General features: G+C 33.9%; 2 protein-coding genes across 3 annotated transcripts; one reads left to right on the top strand and one right to left on the bottom strand.

Annotated features, from left to right (window-relative positions):
* Positions 1-14,506: 14,506 nt before the first annotated feature.
* Positions 14,507-14,998, top strand: LOC120079499 (secreted RxLR effector protein 161-like). The gene has a single exon (XM_039033708.1). It carries the CDS (start codon positions 14,507-14,509, stop codon positions 14,996-14,998), a length of 492 nt encoding a protein of 163 aa, XP_038889636.1.
* A 705-nt stretch (positions 14,999-15,703) lies between these two features.
* LOC120090033 (pathogen-related protein-like) lies at positions 15,704-17,801 on the bottom strand. 2 transcript variants are annotated; one of them, XM_039047523.1, is made up of 4 exons: positions 17,648-17,801; positions 17,403-17,535; positions 16,729-17,027; positions 15,704-16,125 (listed from the first exon to the last, which is right to left on the bottom strand). In XM_039047523.1, exons 1-4 carry the CDS (start codon positions 17,729-17,731, stop codon positions 15,964-15,966), a joined length of 678 nt encoding a protein of 225 aa, XP_038903451.1. In that variant the 5' UTR covers positions 17,732-17,801; the 3' UTR covers positions 15,704-15,963. The 2 variants fall into 2 exon arrangements, with proteins under 2 accessions (XP_038903451.1, XP_038903459.1); XM_039047531.1 differs by having other exon boundaries at positions 17,663-17,776.
* Between the last annotated feature and the right edge of the window lie 5,191 nt (positions 17,802-22,992).

The raw sequence follows: 22,992 nt of genomic DNA, 5'->3' as shown, positions 1-22,992 counted from the left end.
TACAACTGGAGTCAAGTACCCAATCATGCTTCCCAAGGGGACTGATTTGGTTGGTTTGATTTCTGGTGGAGGCTAAGGCATCAAAATAAAAGTAGGAACCTTCAACCACTGAAGCTTCTGGTTGTTTTCCCTTCTGATCCTTCTCTTTTTCTTGGTTTTTCCTTTTCAGGTTGTAGCAATCTCTCATCAAGTGACCTTTCTTCTTACAGTAACTGAATCTCATCTTGGTCTTAGGTTTGTGCGCTTCACCTGACTGGTTTTTATTCCTCTTAGACTGGTTCTGCTTGTTCTTCTCTTTAGCAAACAACCCCTCTATAGTAGGATGCTTCTTCTTGACTGACTAAAGCTCTAACTCTCTAGTTCTTAATGCTAAACTAGAGAGTTATAGGCTGCCATATTTCAAGGCATTCTTCACCTTCTTATAAGCTTCTGGTAGAGAGTTTAATAGCACAAAAGTCTCATTCTCGTCGTCAATTTTCTCACCAAGGCTTTTGAATATGAGACTATCCTCTTGAACTCATCCAAATTATCTGAAAGAGGCTTGGCAGAATCCATCTTGAACGTGAAGAACTTCTACCTTAGATACATCTTGTTGGGGAGATCCATGGTTGCAAAAAGACTTTCTAGCTTGACCCACATCTTGTAGGTCGTGTCTTGATCAATTACTTGCCTCAAAACATTGTCACTGAGATTCAGAACCAGAGTCCCATATACTGTAAGCTCCATGTCTTCTCATTCTTGTGCTGATATAGTGGAGGATGGCAGAGTTGATGGGTCCAAAAGGGTCTTATGTGCTATCTGTTATCCAAGAATGGCTTTGATTTTGGCTTTTCATAGGCCAAAATCGCCCTTCCCATCAAACTTCTCAATCTCATACCTTGTAATAGCCATTTTTTATTTGATCGAGTATCGAGTCTTGATTTCTTGAGAATCTTGATGCTCCAAAAAAGTTGACCTTGATGATCTTTAAAAGCTCTGATACCAAAAATTGTTAGGCTGGCCATTCTTCACAAGGCCCAAATACTCAAGATCAATGCTGGAAAGATGAAGAAATGACTCAGAAATATTCTGCCAAATCCTCGATACTTGGAACTTGATGCTCGACGTCTTCCTACTCGATCCTCGATAAGAATTCCCTTCATCGTCTGATAAGTCTCTGTTCAATCCTCAATGGACTCGATGACAATAGAACTAATATTCGATTGTACTCGATGGTTCTTGAACAATACTCAGTGCGACTTGAAGGTGAAAACGATGTACTCGAAGCTACTCAATAGTGAAGAATCAATGCATGATTGACTGGATATTCAAATTATTCGATGCAATTTGACAGATAATTGAATGGCGCGCGATTTGTAGTAAAGAAAACACTCGTATGACCAAGAAAGATAAAGCAAAAAGATGGAGACACAATGTTGGTTTGGGAAGATTGCCTACATCCACGGGAAGATCTGAATTCTTTTACTGATGAAGATTGTGTACAGATTTTGTTGTTTACAAAAAACTAAGGAAAATAATGATCACCCTCTTTTTAAATTTAAAATTAGTGGTATTTATAGAGTATACCAGCTGACTATTTACAAAATTAATTATAAACAAACAAAAAAATAAGGTATTTGAGCCAAAGTTTCTTCAAACATGTTTCTAATTTTCTCCCTTCCCCATTGTAAATTGAAATGCAGTTAACATTTGTTATAATTAATTAATAATTTGTAAATTAGGTACTAAATACAATTAGGCTAGAATACTCAATACTTCTTATTGCCTTAAATTGAAACACATGTCTAGTGGTTTGGCCATACCAATTAACAAAACAAACTTGTTTTGTTCTTAATTTTAGTAAGTGGTGAAACTGCATACTTATGGTGTTTGAATTACAATTTGAATCTCAATCTTTATTAACTAATTGTGGTTTCAAAAACCTTTTTTTTAAAAAAATTTATTCTAGTTTCTTTTTGCCTCATTCGAGGAATTTTTGGCTTTACTAATTTTGTTTTTCTTTGTTAACACGTTTTTTGGAAAACGATAATTTGAGGTTTTGATTCTTTATTCTTGCTGAGAAGTTGAGGATCAATGTTGCAGGTTTTTGATTGTTTTCTATCATTCCCTTTTCTTTTCTTCTATTATTTGTCATTTTGTATGAAAGCTAATGGATAAGAAAGCACAATGCCAAAGTCTTTTATGCATCTAGAGCAGGTTTGTAGATATTTTAGGGAAAGGAGTTCGATTGAGTTGAAGAAATTTAGGTTATGTTCTTAATTCATTTTGCATGATCTAATTCCTTATCAAAGTACAATACCTTTCTCCTCTTAACCTCATATAGTCTTTCTATTGCTCTTTCCATTATCTAATTCCTTAACAAAATGAGGTAGATAGCTTTTGCCAGTCATTGAAGGGTTGGAATATACTTAGTTTTTTTTGTCATTTTGTGACTTATTTTTCAACTGTGAGATTGGGGATTTTATTTTGAATTCCTTATTGAAATACTTTATTATAAAACAAGTTCATTGTTTAAGATTTGATTTACTTCTTTTCTTAGGATACAATATGTGATACCGTTATATTTGGTTATGATTGGAAGGAAGAAAACAAGTTGTGGAAGATGAAAACAAGGTAGAGTTTCAACACATGAGTTTGTGATTTAGAGTATTTTGTTGATATATTCTCGACAGTTTTTGATATTCTGCACATACTTTTAATTATTTATTTCCTAATGAAGTCCTTGCTAGCCATGTGCTTTTCTTTCAAATGAAACTTTTTCAAAAGTTCTTTTTTTCTTTTTTCATTCTCAGAAATGCAACATCACTATGTGAAAGTTTCTTGAAATAGTTTTTCCAGCCACCCAATAAACTGCTTAATTTTCTTATTGAAGATCTCAATGTTAGTTTCACCTCAAGAGTCGACTTCTGCAACAAATTTTCTCCCATTTGTTTAGTCAATTCGACTATGATCAGCTCTCATGATCCAACTCTCACTGGATCAGCTCAACAAGTCCAAGCTCTTTGTGGGTGAAGTGATACCTTTGCACACTAAAAAAGATCTAAGATAGAAGCTCATTCCATGATGCTAAATTCTTGAACACTTAGTGAACTTTGTATTTTGTGAGCTTATTTACGTAGTTGCAAATTACATTTTGTGTATTTCTTGTATTGTTGGATAATTTCTTTATTTTGTAATGTAAATGGATTATGAAATTTCAATTATGAAAGGTAGTCATAGTGTTTGATGCATTAGTAAGTATTTCATTTATATTTAACTAAAAACAAGTGCTTGTAATGTAAAAGGATTACGGAATTACAATGTGTAAGTTTTTTGTAGCATAAGATTAAAGCTATATATGATATAATATCATTAAGAAAAAGTTATTATATGTTGAAGATAGTCTTAATAAAAGGTTATTAAATAGTAAAGATAGCATTAAGAGAAGCTATTATATACTAAAGATAACTATAATAACTAATGCCATAAAATGTTTTCATAGCCATGCATATATGTCATATCATCATACTTCATTATAACGTTTCTTTTAGTTATAGAAACCTGCTATAAAAGTACCTGGACTTTTAATAATATGGACTATCAAGACCTTCGAAAAAAGCTATAAAAAGTTTATTATAGCTTTTTTTGTTAACTATTCTATCTCTTATTTCTTGTAATGACTTATCCATTATTGTAGAATATGTGACTTAATCTATAAAAGAAAGAAACAATAACAAGGAAGAATTACATAATCTTAGGCTTGAACTTAACCATAATCAACAATAAGACCTAAACTTGTTTATATCAAATTATTAGACAAACACAAAAGAATATAGATAAATGTTTTCAAGACTAAAATATGACCCAAGAAAATGTTCTATAAGCAAATTAACCACCAAACAAAAAAATGATAACAAGACTATCAAACAAGTTTATATTCTTGAATTAATTTCATTTATATTCTTGAATAAATTTCATTTCAACACTTCAAAATCTTATGAACCATAATGAACAACAATATCTAAATTTTGTTAATATTAAATTTTGAGATAAACTCAAAAGAATAACATAAATAAAATACTAAAGACTAAAATATATTTAAAAAAAAGTTCTTTATGTACTTGAACCACACCAAGCAAAAAGAACAAAGAAACACTATCAAACAAGCACATATTCTTGAACTTATTTTTATTCCAAAATCTTATGATGCTTAATCATTGGAATAAAAATAAGCTGAATGAAATAACTTTAAATTACTAAATTAAAAATAAATATCAAAAGAAAATTTTATCCTTGGAGAAAAACAACTGACACAAAAATTGTGAAGAGCTTCACTCAACCCACAAGCTTGAATGAATCTGATCTGGAGTTCAAAGATTGAAATAGATTTGAGCTGAGACCGACAGATCTGACAAATGCATAACACCGATGAGTGTCAGACCTAGCAAATGGAGCCGAATCACCATGCCAATGACCGGATCGGAAGAGCCAAGAGTAGATCATGCTAATGGACGTTCGGATCCGAAAAATCCACGACCAGATCTGGCAAATGCACACCGAATCAAAAGACGCACAACAGATTTGACGTCGACGACGAGTTGAATGATGACACGCGAACAACCATGGTCGAGAGACCTACATGATGAGCTGAATAATACCGTTGATAACGAGCTGAACATGAGCTAAATGATGCCGGACATGCACGAGCGACGACGAATGAGGAACAGAATCAATGAAGGGTAGGATCTGCATGGTGAATGGACCTGCAAGACGACTCTCATCCATGATCGATGGATGAACAATCAGAGGGTTTGGAAGGTGAAGTCAAATTCAAGAAGATTTGGAGGAGAGAAGAGAGAAATGAGAGAGAAGAAATTAAAGAGAGAGGATACTTTACAAAAATAATAATAAATAAATGGGTATCTACATTGTCGGTTTAAAACCTATATTAAAATATATCTTTAATGTCAGTTTAAAACTGGCATTAAAGATTAGTTTTTTTAAACCGATATTATACACCTGTTTTTAATTTTTTAACCGACATAAAAGGCCAAATATCTTGTAGTGCTTTGATGACCGATCTAGCTACTAAGTGGGCCAAAAAAGCTTTAAAGCCCCGTGGTAGTTCATACTGCCTTCTAACTTTAAAATTAGTAAACTTTATTTGAATTAACCAGTGGATTAAATGCTCAAATCTAAACAATTGTGTCTATTTAAAATCTAGAAATATGGTCCTCTACCTTTACCTTAAATGTATCTTCATCAGTCATCAGTCCAATCATAGTACAACATTTTGGTCAATCATATATCATATAATAATAAAAAGAAAAATAAGATACATTCAAATTGGAAAAATACCATTTCTAGATCTAAAGCTTCAAAAGCAGGCAAATTCACATGAGCCAAGTACATGTTAGAAATTAATAAGCTAGATATATTATAGATAACACATTCCTAGATACATTTCTAATTTCAAGATACATGCATTTCTAGATACATGTAATTGTTCAAGTACATAAATGGTATGTATACATGTATTTCATTTATTTTGTGTCTTTTAGGAAGTGTCTCTTGAGTACTTGAAAAATATAAGCTCAAACATTCAACATTCAAGAACTATTTCACATTTCTTTAACTTTTATAGTCTGTTATCGTAACTACTTGTATAAAAACAATTAGTATAAATACTCATCATTTAAAAATTTTGTAGCATACAATTACAGTAGCTTCAAGAAGAACTTGAATCTGTAAAAGAAAGAATCTGTGACTTAGCTCTCAATAATGATCTCACTCCTTCCTGTCGATGTAGGCAACATTAAGCCGAACCACGTATGTCATTGTGTTCTTCTTCTTTTCATCCCTTCATCTACATGATTGCATGCATTTGTTCTTCATCATTTACTCGAGCAGTCGCACAAAATCAAACAGAGACATTAGGGTTAGAAGAAGTTCTGAAGAAATCGAAAAGATAGAGAATGAGAGAGCAAGAGAGAAAAAGGAAATTAATTTCTGAATAATCACCCATCAGAAGATAATTTTTCTTTCACTTCCATCAGGCAAACAGTAGTGGAGCAAACCACGTGGAGCACATAAGCTGGAAGTTCATGGTCAATTGATAGCCAAGTATTCTACCAAACCAAAATTCATTTAGGGCAAAATACTGGACTCACAAATTGGATCAGTAAGAAAGGCCATACAAATCATTCATCATTTGGGCTTATTTCAAACTTACATCAAGAAACAGGCCCAACAAAGTGGTATCAGAGCAAAAGACTTACAATATTATAATTCTTGAATCAAGACTCAAGTTTTTCATCCAAAAATGTCAGTAGCAAGATTTGAAGTGGAGAAATTCGATGGCAAAGGAGACTACGGACTGTTGAAGGCCAAAATCAAGGCAATTCTCGGCTAGCAGAAAGCTCACAGAGCCCTCCTTGACCCATTAACCCTGCCTACCACTGTGACAGCCCAAGAAAAAGAAGACTGGGAGCTGGCAGTCTATGGTGCGTTGGTTCTAAACCTTAGTGACAGTGTTCTTAGATAAGTTTTAGATCAAGAAACTGCATATAGGATATGGACTAAGCTAGAAGAGTTATATGCTACTAAAGATCTTCCTAGTAAAATGTATCTTAGGGAGAAATTCTTCACATTTAAAATGGATTCATCTAAAACTTTAACTGATAACTTAAATGAGTTCAAGAAAATTGTTGCTGAATTTAAAACTCTAGGAGAAAAACTTGGTGATGAAAATAAGGCCTATGTGCTTCTAAACTCCTTGTCAGAACCATATAAAGAAATAAAAAATGCACTAAAGTATGGAAGGGATAGTATAAGCACAGACACTATAATCTCAACCCTAAGAACTAAAGAGCTAGATTTACAGATTGATAGAAAGGATCATCCTAGTGGTGAAGGTCTATTTGCTAAAGGAAACTTCAAACAAAACCATTCAAAGGACAGAAAACCTCACAACTCAGAAGATAACAAATCAAAACATAAAATAAAATGTAAGTACTGCAAGAAAAAAAGACATCTAATTAAGGACTGTTTTATCTTAAAAAGAAAGAATTAAGAGAAAGAAAAGGACTCAAAAGAAAAACAGCCCGAAGCATCTGTTGTAGAAGGATCCTTCATCTACTCAGATGCTTTAGCCTCAATTTTAGACAAATCCAATCATGTAAATCCTCTAGGAAAACATGATTGGGTTCTAGATTCTGGATGAACCTATCACATAACCTCAATGAGACCTTGGTTTAACACCTTTAAAGAAATTGAAAGAGAAATGGTGTATATGGAAAGCAACCAAGGTTGTAAAATAGAAGGCATTGGCTCTGTTTCCATGAAACTTAAGGATGGATCTATTAAACTTCTTAGGAATGTGAGATATGTTCCATTACTTAAGAGAAATCTAATCTCCTTAGGTATGCTAGATGCAATTGGGTGTGAGTATAGGGGTAAAGGAGGAACATTTGAGGTGCTAAAGGATTTTAAGGTGATATTAGTTTGGGAAAAGATAAATGACTTATTTGTGGTCAAAGGAGTTGAAATGATGACAGGGGCATATGTTGCCACCACAAAAGAGGTCACAGAGGCTGATGTATGGCACAAAAGATTATCTCACATTAGTGCTAAAGGCCTAGAAGTCCTATCTAAACAATGAATTCTACCTAAAGGTCACTTAGAAAATCTAACATTTTGTGAACACTGTGTTTTAAGGAAAGCCACAAGGCAAAATTTCACTAAAGCACAACATACCACAAAAGCTATCCTAGACTATATACACTGTGACCTATGGGGTCTAGCTCCTACACCTAGCCTAAGTGGCTCAAAGTATTTACTTTCTTTTATTGATGACTTCTCTAGGAATAGTTGGGTCTACTTCCTTAAAACTAAAGACCAAGTGTTCAATAGATTTAAGGAATGGAAACTCATGATAGAGAAGCAAACTTCTAAAGAAATTAAATACCTAAGAACTAATAATAGACTGAATTTTGTACTGAAAAGTTTAACAAATTCTGTAAAGAAACAGGAATAACTAGGCATAGGACTGTTAAATTCACTCCTCAATAGAATGGAGTAGCTGAAAGACTAAATAGAACAGTCATGGAGAGGGTTAGATGTCTCCTATCAGATGCAATTCTTAGTGAAAAATATTGGGCTGAGGCTACAAGCTACACAGTGTACACCTTAAATAGGTGTCCACATTCCTCCCTAAATTTTTTGACTCCTGAAGAAAAATGGACCACACATCCACCTAACCTAGAAAACCTAAGGGTATTTGGATGTGTTGGCTATATTCACCAAAATCAGGGGAAATTAAAATCTAGGGCAGTAAAGTGTATGTTTGTTGGATTTTCTGAAGGTGTCAAAGGATTTAAGATGTGGAATCCTATTGAGAAAAGATTTGTTATAAGTAGAGATGCTACTTTCAGAGAAAAAGAGATGTTTATGCAAAAAGAAAAGACAACTTATGAAGTTTCTAATAGCCCTAATACTACTAGGATTGAGGTGGAGACACCTAAAGTTTCTTCCACTAACCATAACCCTCCTACTAATTCAGAAGAAGAAGAAGAGGATGTCTCAAATGAGAATACAGGGAATACTGAAGTTATACTTGATTGAAGTCAGTATTCTTTGGCTAGGGATAGACAAAGAAGAGTGATAGTTCCTCCAGCTAGGTATACTGAAACTAACTACATGAACCTAGTTCTAAATGCCACAATTGCTCCTAATGTCTAAGAACCATCCACCTTTGAAGAGGCAGTAAACTGCCCTAATGCTAGGTCTTGGATTCAAGCTATGTGTGAAGAAATGGAGTCACTCACTGTCAATAATACTTAGACCCTAGCCCCTCTTCCTATAGGATGCAAACCTATAGCCTCTAAATGGATATATAAACTAAAGGTGGGTTCTACAAAAGAAGAAAAGCCTAGGTACAAGGCAAGGTTAGTGGCTAAAGGGTTTACATAGAGGGAAGACATAGACTATTATGAAATTTTTTCACCAGTAGTAAAACAAACCTCTATTAGACTACTTTTATCTCTAGTTGCTCAGTACAACCTTGAACTAGATCAACTAGATGTTAAAACTGCTTTCCTTCATGGAAACTTAGATGAGGTTATCTATATGGTTCAAGCTAAAGGGTTTGAAGAAAGAGGAAAAGAAGACTTACACTGTCTCCTAAATAGTCTATATATGGTCTAAAACAATCCCCTAGATGCTGGTATAGAAGGTTTAATGATTACATAGAGAGTATTGGATTTCAAAGAAGTTCCTATGATATTTGTTCTTATATTAATTCATCTATCTATAAGGACAAAGTATATCTACTACTCTATGTTGATGATATGCTACTGGCAGGGAAATCTAAGGAGGATTTAATTCATGTCAAAAATCTCTTAAATAGAGAATTTGACATGATGGACTTGGGTCAGTCTAGAAAGATCCTTGGGATTGAAGTTCAAAGGGACAGAACTTCCTCAACTCTAATCATTAGCCAGTTAAGCTACTGTGAAAAAGTACTTAACAGATTTAATATATCTAATGCAAAACAGTCATTTTAAACTTTCCTCAGAAAACTCAGCAAAAGAAACAAACATAGAACATTTGACTCAAATGCAATCAATTCCATACAATCAAGCAGTAGGGAGTTTAATGTACTTAATGATATCTACTAGACCAGACCTATCATACAACACTAGTCTAGTCAGTAGATACATGTCTAACCCTGGAAAAAGACACTGGGAATCAACAAAATGGATTTTAAGATATCTAATTTGGTCTAAACAGTCAAAATTAACATATCAAAGTACTAATGAATCAAATTTAGAGCTATACGGATATGTTGATTCAGATTTTGTAGGTGACCAAGACAAAAGAAGATCATTAACAGGTTATCTATTCTTATTTGGTCCTAATTTGTTGTGTTGGAAAGCAAATTTACAGTCAATCACAGCATTATCGATTAGAGAAGCAGAGTACATAGCTTTATCAGAAGCAATAAAAGAAGCACTGTGGTTAAAGAGGTTGATGAAGGACTTTGGTATTAATGAAACAGTAGTAAAAATCTACTGTGATAACCAAAGTGCCATTCACCTATCCAAAAACCCTCAGTATCATTCAAGGACATAACACATAAACATTAAGTATCATTTCTTAAGAGACATAATAGAGAAAGGAGAAGTCAAGGTGCTTAAAGTTCAAACCACCGAAAATGTAGCCGACATGGTTACCAATCCTGTGAGCAAACTCAAGCTAGAAAATTGTCTTGGTCAGATCGAGTTTCAGCTTCTTGAAAAAGAGTGAAGACATATTAAATCCGGAAGGAGAAGAGCTTGTATGTTGAGCTTAAGATGGAGATTTGAAGAATATAAGCTCAAACATTCAACATTAAAGAACTATTTCACATTTTTTAACTTTTACAGTCTGTTATTGTAACTACTTGTATCAGAAAAATTAGTATAAATACTCATCATTTACAAATTTCTAGCATACAATTACAATAGCTTCAAGAAGAACTTGAGATATGTAGTGACTTAGCTCTCAATAAAGATCTCCCTCCTTCCCGTGGATGTAGGCAACATTAAGTCGAACCACGTATATCTTTGTGTTCTTCTTCTTTTCGTCCCTTCGTCTACACGATTGCATGCATTTTTTCTTCATCGTTTACTTGAGCAGTCGCTCAAAATCAAACAGAGACATTAGGGTTAAAAGAAGTTCTGAAGAAATCGAAAAGACAGACAACGAGAGAGCAAGAGAGAGAAAGGAAATTAATTTCTAAATAATCACCTATCAGAAGATAATTTTTCTTTCACTTCTATTAGGAAAACAGTAGTGGAGCAAACCACGTGGAGCACATCAGCTGGAAGTACTTGGTCAATTGATAGCCAAGCATTCTACCAAACCAAAATTCATTTGGGGAAAAATACTGGACTTACGAATTGGATCGACAAGAAAGGCCACACAAATCATTCATCATTTGGGCTTATTTCAAACTTACATCAAGAAGCATGCCCAACAGTACTATATAAAGAGTTCATTTCCCTCATTTGTATGTAAGAGAAAAGAATCAAAATCAATAGAAGCAAAATTGAAGTTTGAAAAGAAACTGAGTTTCAAGAGAACAATATTCTTCTCTTGTGCATTCTTGAGTCTTGTAAGAGAACAAGTTTCTTCTCTTAAAAGTTTGTGAGATTTAGAGTGAATTTAGAGTGGGCTCGTCAATGCTTTCAACAAAGTGATATCAGAGCAAAAGGATTGAAAGATGTCATCTAACATGTTGCAGCCTCAACTTCCTTGCTTTGAGGGAAAAAGCTATAGACGGTGGAGCCAACAAATGAAAGTTCTTTATTGATCTCTAGATCTTTGGAATATTGTTGACAGAGGATATTCGGAACAAAAAAGTGAGGATGGTCTTTCACCACAACAACTCAATTTGTTGAGAGATACTAGAAAAGAAGATAAGAAGGCATTATTTTTCATCTACCAAGCTGTGGATGAAAATATTTTTGAAAGAATATCAGGAGTCTCTACTACTAAAGTAGCATGGGATGCATTGCAGAATTTGTACGAAGGAAAAGAAAAGGTAAAATTGGTCTGATTGCAAACACTTCGAGCTGAATTTGATACCATTCGAATGAAAGATGTTGAAAACTATTGAAGAGTTTTTCAACCGTGTTCTCTTAATTGTTAAATTGAGATCAAATGGAGAAACAATTGAAGATCAAAGGGTGGTTGAAAAGATCCTTAGAAGCATGACTAGAAGATATGAGCATATTGTTATAGGAATTTAAGAATCCAAAGATTTGTCAACTCTCTCCATCAATAGCTTAATGGGATCTCTTCAATCTCATGAGCTCAGATTGAAGTTGTTTGAGTCTACTCCTTAAGAAGAAGCTTTTCATATGCAATCCTCCTCTAGAGAATGATCTGGTAGAAGAAGAGGTGGACGTGGCGGTAGAGGCAATGGAGGATCCAACGTCGTAACAAATTCAGAGTCAGAGAGCAGAGACAATTAATCTTCTTCAAATAGAGGAAAGGAAGAAGTTCAAATAGAGGAAGAGGCAGAAGTGGTGGTCGTGGAGATTTTTCTCACATACAATGCTTCAATTGTAGACGTTATAGACATTTTCAAGTAGAATGTTGGTCTAAGAAGGCTAATTCTAATCAAGCAGAAACCACTCTAATGCATGAGCAACAGGATAATGATCAAGATCTTCTCTTCCTCACATTCAATGTCCAAGAAACAAGCACTGAGGAAATATAGTATCTTGAAGTGGTTGCAGTAACCACATGACAGGAAGAAATGATATTTTTATATCTGTAGATGAATCTCATCAAAATGTAGTGAAGATTGGTGACCACAAGAAGCTTGAGGTCAAAGGAAAAGGAGATATTCTTGTCAAGACAAAAAAATGGAGCAAAAAGAATTACTGATGTGTATTATGTTTTAGGTGTCAAACACAATCTTTTAAGTGTTGGGAAACTTCTCCTAAGAGGACATGATGTTATCTTTAAAGATAACAAATGTGAGATTAGAACCAAGAATGGAGGTCTCATAACGAAGGTACGCATGACTCACAACAAAATGTTTCCAATTAAAATATGCTATGAAAAGCTTGTTTGTTTTGAGACTTCAGTAAATGACTCTTCATGGTTGTGGCATTGTCGATTTAGGCACCTGAGTTTTGAAAATTTGTCTCACATGTGTCAACAACATATGGTGAGAGGAATGCCTAATATTAAAAAGGAAGATCAACTTTGTGAAGCATGTGTTTTCAAAAAGCATCATCGAAATTCATTTCCGACTGGAGATTCTTGGAGAGCATCAAAACCTCTCAAGCTTGTCCATACAGACTTATGAGGACCCATGAGAACCACTACACATGGAGGTAACCATTATTTTCTTACATTTATTGATGACTACAATCGGAAAACGTGGGCTAAAAGAAAAGAGCTCTACTTTTGAATGTTTCAAGACATTTAAAGCATTGGTAGAAAATGAAAGTAACTTGAAATTGAAAGCATTTCGTTCGAATCGTGGAGGAGAATATATAGTCTTTGCAGATTTCTTGACGGAAAATGGAATTAAGCATCAGAAGACTATTCGAAGAACTCTTCAACAAAACGGAGTTGCAGAGAGGAAAAATAGAATAATAATGGAACTTGCAAGAAGTATGTTGAAGGCCAAGAAGCTTCCAGATCAATTTTGGGGAGATGTAGTAACTTGTGTTGTTTATCTCCTAAATCGAGCTTCAACTAAAAGTGTGCAAGGTATTACTCCTCAAGAAGCATGGAGCTGATTGAAACCAACTATTAGTCACCTAAGAGTGTTTGGGTGTATTGCTTACTCTCATATTTCCGATGAGAAAAGAGGTAAACTAGATGATAAATCAGAAAAATGCATTTTTGTTGGGTACAGTGAGAACTCCAAGGCTTACAGATTATACAACCCTGTAAGTAAAAAAGTTATTATTAGTCGAGATGTCAAGTTCGATGAAGCAAAATTCTGGTTATGGGATGCACCAAATGAAGACCAGAATCCATTACTTGTTGATATGAATGGCAAAGAATATGCTCGAGACTTGGAGCTTGAAGAGACTCAACCACTGACTTCACCTTGTTCATCACACTCCAACGTGATGAAGAAACTACTCCAAGGAAGACAAGAAATATTCAAGAGATCTATAATACTTCAAGAAGAATACAAGATGATGAACATGCTGATTTTGTTTTATTTGCAGATGTTGATCCTATATACTTTGAAGAAGCAATTCAAGATGAGAAATTGAAAGATACAATGGATAAAGAGATTGATGCAATCAGAAGAAACGAGACATGAGAGTTAGTCAAATTACCAGAGAATAGAAAAGCTCTTGGAGTCAAATGGATCTATAGAACAAAACTGAAGCAAAATGGAGAAGTGCAGAAATACAAGGCCAGACTCGTAGTAAAAGGTTACAAATAAAAGTTTGGTGTGGATTATGAAGAAGCTTTTGCACCAGTAACTCGCTTGGAAACTGTTCGTTTGATGTTAGCCCTTGCAACACAAAATAACTAGAAAGTTCATCAAATTGATGTCAAGTCAACATTTCTAAATGGGTATTTAGAGGACGAAATTTATGTTCAGTAGCCCCTTGGTTATGCTAAAATTGGAGAAGAAAATAAGGTGTGTTGATTGAAGAAAGCATTATATGGGCTAAAGCAAGCACCAAGAGCCTGGTACAAATGTATCGATGATTTTTTCTTGAAGGATGGTTTCAGAAGATGTCCATATGAACATGCTCTCTACACCAAAGAAAACAAAAATGGTAATTTCTTGATGATTTGTTTATATGTTGATTATTTAATCTTTACGGAAAATTCAAACATGATGATTGATGAGTTCAACGAGAGTATGAAGAAAGAATTCGAGATGACTGATATGGGTTTACTTTATTACTTTCTTGGTATTGAAGTTAAACAAGGTGATAATGAGATTGCAATTTCCTAAAAGATGTATGCAAAAGATTTGTTGATAAAGTTCAAAATGGAGAATGCTTGTCCTGCTAGTACTCCTATGGAACTGGGTTTAAAGTTAAGCAAGCATGATGATAGTGAAGCTTTTGATCCCACCATCTATAGAAGTCTTGTTGGAAGTTTAATGTATTTAACTACAACTAGACCTGATCTCATGTTTTCAGTAAGTTTGTTGAGTATATTTATGGCATCACCAAAGAGAAGTCATTGGGAAGTTGGAAAGAGAGTTCTTAGATATATTCTTGGAACTGTTGATCATGGAATCCACTATAAAAGGAATGTGGATAACGTTCTTATTGGCTACAATGATAGTGATTGGGGAGGAAATATTAATGATTTCAAAAGTACTTCTGGGTATGTATTTAATATTGGTTCTGAAGCAGTTTCGTGGGCATCAAAGAAGCAAGATGTTGTAGCATTATCAACGACAGAAGCTGAATACATGTCTTGTCTGCAGCTAGTTGTCAAGCACTTTGGCTTAGAAAGGTACTACATGAATTGAAGTGTCCTTAAGAGAAAGGGACTGTCATGTTCTAAGTGTCCTCAAGAGAAAGGGACTGTCATGTTCTGTGACAATAAATCATCTATTTCACTTTCGAAGAATCTAGTTTTACATGGAAAAAGCAAACACATACAGATCAAGTATCATTTCATCAGAGAATTAATCAAAGATGGAGAAGTATATATCAAGTATTGCAAGACACAAGATCAAGTTGCAGACATATTCACAAAAGCATTAAAGACAAACTTATTCTTGAAAATGAAAGAGAAGCTCGGAGTTAGGGAAGTCTAGCTTAAGGGGGCATGTTAGAATATAATAAGCTAGATACACTATGGATAACACATTCCTAGATACATTTCTAATTTCAAGATACATGCATTTCTAGATACATGTAATAGTTCAAGTACATGAATGGTATGTATACATGTACTTAATTTTTTTGTGTCTTTTAGGAAGTGTCTCTTCAGTACAATATAAAGAGTTCATTTCCCTCATTTGTATGCAAGAGAAAAGAATCAAAATCAATAGAAGCAAAATTGAAGTTTGAAAAGAAACTGAGTTTTAAGAGAACAACATTCTTCTCTTGTGTGTTCTTGAGTCTTGTAAGAGAACAAGTTTCTTCTCTTAAAAGTTTGTGAGATTTAGAGTAAATTTAGCGTGGACTCGTCAACGCTTTTAACAGTACACATATTTTAAAGAAAATAATTTACGGAATGTATTCCCAAACACAAGTAATCTATTAATGCCCATTTTGAACCACTAAATATCAAACATAATACATATATTCTATAAAATGGCTAGAAGCCATGCACACACATATATAGGCCCCTCCTTCAACTCTGCCCCTTCTCATGTATATGCAGAGAGATTATTGAATAATACATATAATTAATTGAAGCTCACAATATATATAACATATTTCAGTCCATTAATTACAATTTTTTTTTGTTTGTTTATTATTGGGACTACTTCTCAGGATTGAAGAGTGGGCAGGCAGAGGCAGCTGAAGAATCAGTTGTTTTGGATAATTCATAATCAATATTTTTTTTGCCCTTTAAAAGACCTCCAAATAGCTCTGTTGGATCATAGTAGATATGAACTTCTTCAACCTTCATCGATGAATCTACCTGTGTCTCCAAATATGACATCATTTAATTAAATCTTCTAAGCTTATTTCTAATTTAAATACTCTTTCACACACAATATGACTTTAACATAAATCACTTGCCATGTTTACCTTGAGAAAAATTGTTTTCTTGAAAATAGTTCTCAATTGGTCAAGAACATTAGGTTCAACTCTCAACACCATTTTTTTTAAGGTTATGTTCTTTTAAAAATACTTTTGAAGAATTAAAAGTACATGAGCTTGTTATGATTGTTTTTTTTTTTTGTTAAAAAAAAAGCCCATTATTTGATGATGAGATTAGTCGATGAAAAGACTGAACATTAAGATCTCGTTTGGTAACTATTTCGTTTGAGTTGTTTATATTTGAAAATTAAATCTAATTCCTCCCAATCTCTAACCATAATTTACAACTTTCTTAAGTATAAGAGTTGGATTTTTAGCTAAATTTCAAAAACAAAAACTACTTTCTTTCTAAAAAAAAGGAAACAAAACAAAAAATTTAGAGTTAAAATGGAGTGTTTATAGGCTTAATTTTTTAAAGACAAAAAAGAAAAAGAAAAGAAATCAAATGGCTACCAAATGCCATGAAGAATTGAGCTTTTACCTTGAGAGTTGCCATGCCATAGAATTGAACCAATTCACCAGTTGGAGAATAGGCTTTGTAAGGACCTTCAAAGAAACCCCAATGCCTAAACTTGTAAGCAATCAAAGGAGGAGGTGAGTAAACTTCAATAACTTCCCATGGAAATCCTCTTGGAAAACAAGTCTTGAAGTCATTATAAGCTGATTCTTGTGTCTCTTCCTCTGCATTGTAAAATTGAAACTCCTTTGGTAGACTACTCTTCAAAATTGCATTCAAGGCTCCCATCCTTACTACTTCTTCTACTGACAGTCCCTCTCTTCCTGCACTAACCACAAACAGGAAATTCATTAATTATTTGCCCTTTTATTCATTATTTTAGGGTAATACTTGCAAATTCTTTCCATTAATACAGTTTAATTAGAAGTAAATTGGGGTATTGTTAACAAACTCTCTTGGAATATTCCAAGAGAGTAAAGCCAATTTCTACTCAGAAAATTCTAATTTTCCTTTTTTTTTCCGCGTAATTCACGGAGTGTCATATCTTATCTTGTTAACTTATCCACGAAAATAGTACAATTGGGGTTAAATTGAAATTTTTTTTTATCAATAACTGTAACAAAAAGAACATATTTAATATAAAAATCTTATTAAATATCTCATTAGATGATTATATATGTAAGAAACAAATAAATTACCATTAACAAAAACGATGAATTTCTGAGGGTTTATGGACTTGAAATCGTGTGATCTAATCTTGAGAGCTAACTCCGTATGCAATAATTTTACAATATTTTGCACTGTTTCTTCAAGAGATCCTTTTGGCCACTCCTGTAACATAAACTAAACAAATTAAGTAATTACAGAATGATATGACACAGAGAAAAAAATAGGAAAAAAGCTAATTTTAGGGAAAAAAGAAAGAAAAAAAAAAAGGAAAAACCTTGGTTTTTCCAACCTCAAAGGGCTGGTTAACAGTTTCAGGAACAATACTAGTTTCCTTAGGGCTCATCTCAATAGATTCCATTCTTTTCTTTAATTAACCAAAAACAAGATATATTTGGTTTGATGAAGTGAGTGGCCAACTTATTGGAGGTTTTATAGGGGAAATATGTCACTCCCGTGTTTCTTTGGATTCACCGTTTGATTCTTGAATTTGATCTTTTTCTTACCGAATACCCATTTACACAACTATAATACTATATTAAAAAAAAAAAGGAAATTTTTTACACAAAGAAAAAATGTCAAACTATTTACAGAAATAACAAAATAATAATAATATACACTGATATACTTCGATCAGCCTCTATCAATGATAGACTTCTATTAGTCATTATCAAAGAAGATTAGATTTTGCTATCTTAGATAAATAATTCCCTTACTTTTCTATTTTTTAAAAAAATTACATGAGGTTTCATGTAAATTATATATATTTTATTCATGCTCTGATTATTATCAATTAGGTTTGAGAGTTTTATTGTAGTGATCTCAAAATTAATTGGTAATGATCAAACCATGAGTCACAATTCATATCTAATTTATAAAGATTTGTGAGGTTTTTAAATTTTTTTTAATGTGAGATCTTCAACCCTCTCCACTCTATTTGTTAAATTTTTTTTTCTAAAAAAAATTCAAAAATTGAAATTTCAAAAACTTATTATTAACCTTCTTTCTAAGTTAATTCATGCATTTATTATACAACTAAGTGTTCATTGATTGAACTTTATGGATTCAGGCTAATAGTTCAAGTTGGTTATAATTTAAAGAACTCTTATTAAATTATCAACCCGGCCAATCCATTAAAGTAAGTTTAATTCTTATATTAAATTGCAATTATCATTCATAACCAACGGGCGTTGTTAGGTAGTGCTCTGCGCAACTTAACTTATATACATAAGGATTAAGGGTGATTTATTTATTTGTTTTTTTTAAAGAAGCCGACTATATTCAAAAGTTCCAAACATCTAACCTAACTATTATTTTGTTTGTGTCGTTTGCGATTTAAAATTAGTTAATTTGAATTATTTTATAAAGTTTTTTTTTCCCATATTATCGCAGGTGGGTTAGATTGTGTTGATTCAATCTCGTGGGTTTAAGAACCTAATCAAACTCTAATTGTGTTTTAACAAAGAAGTAAATCAATCTAAACTTTTGACCCAATCAAAATCATATAGATTGAGTTGAGTTGTTTGAAATTTTGAGGCTGTCGGTTTCTTTCATATACTCATACACAATAACATTATTAAGAACTAGTCACTAAAAATATAACATTGAAAGTTCAGTTTTTTTTTTTTTTTTTTGAACGAAATACTAATGGAGTATGTGATCAGTAGGTACATCAAGATATTTCAACTACGTTGATACATCTGTAATACTCTCATTATGTCTCGAATCCAAAAGTGATGCATTCATTCTATTGGGATTTGCATAATGAAGGAGTCCCAAAATCACAACCTGATTCAAATTTGGAAATGGAGTAGTTGACAGATGTGGCCAATGTGAGGCCACGTAGCAGAAGGAGTTCTATACGTTTCCAGTAAGTTTCTTTCACTTAAAATTAATTGTCACTACAAGAAATTTGAGCTTTAGTGTCGGTTAAAAAATTAAAAATGAATGTATAATGTTGGTTTTTTTTTTTTAAAAAAAAAAGTGGATCTTTAATATCAGTTTAAAATCGACATTAAAGATATATTTTAATTAGGCTACAATGTCAATTTAAAACCGACTTTATAGATACCCATTTATTTTTTTTTTCAAATTAATAAAAGATATCCCTCTTTCATTTATCCATCTTTCTTCTCTCCCCAAACTCTCTTACCTTTAACCATCATCACCGTTTGTCTTTATCACTGATGCGTTCTTTTATTGAATGGATATATGGATTATATGCATTGATGGAATTAAGTTGTACACTCAAGTTTCCCCAGTGGAATCCAAGTGTAAATTCCTCTGAGTTTCCTGGTAAGTCTAGGGTCGATCACAGGGACTTGTGAAAATAGTTGTGTTCAACAGGAAATACGATGAATATGCGGTGAACGGGTTGAGAAGGGTTTCGGCTAACACTTCCTAGGTTGCGTTCATGCCTTGCGATCATGCAACATGCGTACAATAGTAAACCACCTTTCGGCGTGAATGCCACGGCTTCTAAGGCTAGAACGCATGCAATAAATATGCGATAAGTCTACAGGGTTTACACATAAACCTCTATTTCTATTTATGCAATGACAACATGACATTCACACAAATATGCGACTACATAATATCATTCCTATTCCTAGGATGCAAGTGATGCTCGTTGACAAACACAGCTTATCTCTAAGTCCCTATTTCTTGTTTATGCAGGCTTAATCTTGCTCTTTCAAGTGAGATTCTAACCTAGCTCTCTCGAGATATTAGGTTCTTTCTTTAGATTCTCTCTCGAGCAACTCTGAAGGGATGTTTCGCACAACATAAAACAAGACAATCGCAAGCAATGAACTTCCTAGATCATGTTAGCTTAATTCCTCTCAACCCATTCAACTAGTTTAGCAACTCATGTGTATTAAGAGAGTGAGCAGATGTAGAAATATAACTTCCATTGAATAGATAAAAGATGAAGTACAAAATAATAATGCAAGTACAGTAAAGAGCTTGAAGCAATTTCTTGCCACCAGGAGTTTCACTGTTCTACTCGTGCCCTAATGATATTCTCGCTTTCGCGAGAGTCAACCCGCTCTCTGCTTTTATGACCCAAGGTTCTCTCTCGAGCTGTCTTGGATGATCTCCGACGTTACCACTCTTCTCTAGCTCTGTCGTGTAATGAAAAAGAGAACTATGAACAGAGGTGTGAACTTGTAAGGTGATGAAGTAATCGACTGCTTAACCTCTTCTCTGAAGAATGCACTTGGTATTTATATTGCATCGAAGGTGAAAGGCGACTTCTCTCTCCTGGTTGTACAGATGAGACTGCTTTAATTCCTGACTGATGTGCCGGATAATTGTCATCGATATAGCTGGATGTATTTTGTGACCGTTATCGGCTGTCAACTTAATTTGGATTCGACTGTTGTCAGCTTTCTCTCCCATCGATCTTAATTGTCCTTTCGTTCGGATGTGCCCATCTTGTTGTGGTGATTCTTCTTGGGTGAATATTTTCGAGCGTTCTCAACGCAAAGTCTTGTGGTGAAGTTGCGGTCGACCGATGAATTCATATGATCGCAATCTTTGCAATGCGTTAACGCATATTCTGCACAAAAAATACAAAAATTAATAGTTCCAATGCGCTGACGCAAGTGACCGAAATATTATAGATTTTATGCTTAATGAACGCAATTTATCATTTTTCATCAACACAATCTAACATTGTTTAATAACTTAGCACTATGATAACGTGCATTTTTGCCCGTTATCACACCCCCACAAATTTAAACAATGCTTGTCCTCAAGCATAAGCTAAAGATTCCTTTAGCAAGTCTCCACAAAATTCTTTTCCTAGATTTCTCAAGGATACTTCATTTAAATCATATATACTAGAATTTTCCTAAGTCTTATTCAAGTCTATTCTTAAAATATTGCTAAGACCTGGGGACTGTAAGTTTAACTTTCAAAAGGACCTTAATGAATTCTTGGGCATCGCATGATTTATTTCAACAAGAAAATTTTCTACCAGGGTGACAAAAGATTTATCCTTGCACAAAAATTTTCTTTATTGCTATTTTTTTTTTTTGACCTTGCGCTGATCCAAGTGTCTTGCCTTCATTTTGGCGTTTCTCACACGGATGTCAATTGAACATCTATTTATGCATTGATCCTGGTAACTTACTCTTTCTCAGACTAAACTCATACCGATTTGGCATTGGAGTTGCGATCATCAATTATGCATTGATCCTGGTAACTTACTTTCGTTTTGGCTTGCCCCCACATGTGTCATGCGGACATCCAACTATGGGTAAGTGCCTTTCATAACTTAACTTTTATCAACATGGGTTTCCCCTATACGTTGACAGTGGAGTTGTTATTCTAATTTTTTTTCTAAGAAATAAAAATAGCAAGGTCGAAAAATAAATACCTCACCCCAAATTTAAAATGCAGTCTAATGTCCCCATTGCCAAAAGATTAAAATAACTTATGCGATGTTCTAGAATACGTTGTAAAGAGAGTTTGAAAGAAAGCTAGCAAACCCCTAACTTCTAGAAATATTTTATGAGGTGACCATCTTAAGATTAAGTTGACTCTAATGTATACGAAAGAAATAGAGGCATATGTTTCATCATTGAAATTTGGTAAAGAAACAGAATGTGGTAAACTACTAAATTTATCTACTTGTTAAATGATTGCGGTAATCAAGAAGGATGCGGTGATAAAACTTCAAAAAGCGACATGCAATGTGATAGCACAAAATTTGAAATAAAGATAAGGAAGAGTACACCCCCAAATTTTGCATTGTCGCCTGCATTGTGTTCATGCATCCATCCTTACAGCGGTCTTTCTTCTGTGGGTTGTAGCGATGGAATAAGATGAATGCTTCTTCGCGTGACATCACCACAATCCAGCACCTCGATCGTTGTAAGAAAACAAAGAGAGGGTCAAATTATTTTAAACACAAGAAAAATCGTTAATGCAAATTAAATCTTTTTTTTTCTAGAAATGAAAAATGAAAAGATAGTTGAAAGATAGTGAAGATTCTGAGTTAGTGGAGAAAAGAGTTGAAGACTTGAAGTTTTCCTAAGCTTGCGTTCCTGAGAAATTGCGATCATGTGACAATGCAGGGACCACCTACTTCCTTCTTTATTCAAAGTTTCTTAGTTCCATGGAGTCGACTTAGCGATGCCAGTCTTCTCCATGGTATACCTTGACTCTTTGCCTATTGACTTTGAATATGTTGGTATCGTTGTCATTTGATAATTCCACCGTGCCATGTGGAAGTACTTGTCGAATTGTAAACGGTTCGGACTAATGAGACTTTAGCTTTCCTGGGAAGAGTCGCAGATGTGAATTGAAAAGCAAGGCTTTCTGTCCGACTTGGAGGTTCTTGCCGCATATGCGTTGATTGTGTCAGCGCTTGGTGAACTTCTTATAAATTTTTGCATTTTCATATGCGTTGTTCCTCCATTCTTCTAGCTCGACCAATTGCATTTCCCATGCTTTCCCTGCTTGCTTTAAATCGAAATTCAGTTTCTTGACCGCACATAATGCTTTATATTTCAGCTCCAAGAGCAAGTGACACGCTTTGCCAAATGCCAACGCATAGGGAGACATACCTATTGGTGTTTTAAATGCATCGGATATTTGCCACAAATGCCATTCACA

The sequence above is a fragment of the Benincasa hispida genome, chromosome 1 (assembly GCF_009727055.1).
Source record: "Benincasa hispida cultivar B227 chromosome 1, ASM972705v1, whole genome shotgun sequence".
In the NCBI taxonomy this organism is placed as follows: domain Eukaryota; kingdom Viridiplantae; phylum Streptophyta; class Magnoliopsida; order Cucurbitales; family Cucurbitaceae; genus Benincasa; species Benincasa hispida.
Note: the sequence above shows the minus strand (reverse complement) of the source record. Positions and strands in the feature narration are given on the sequence as shown.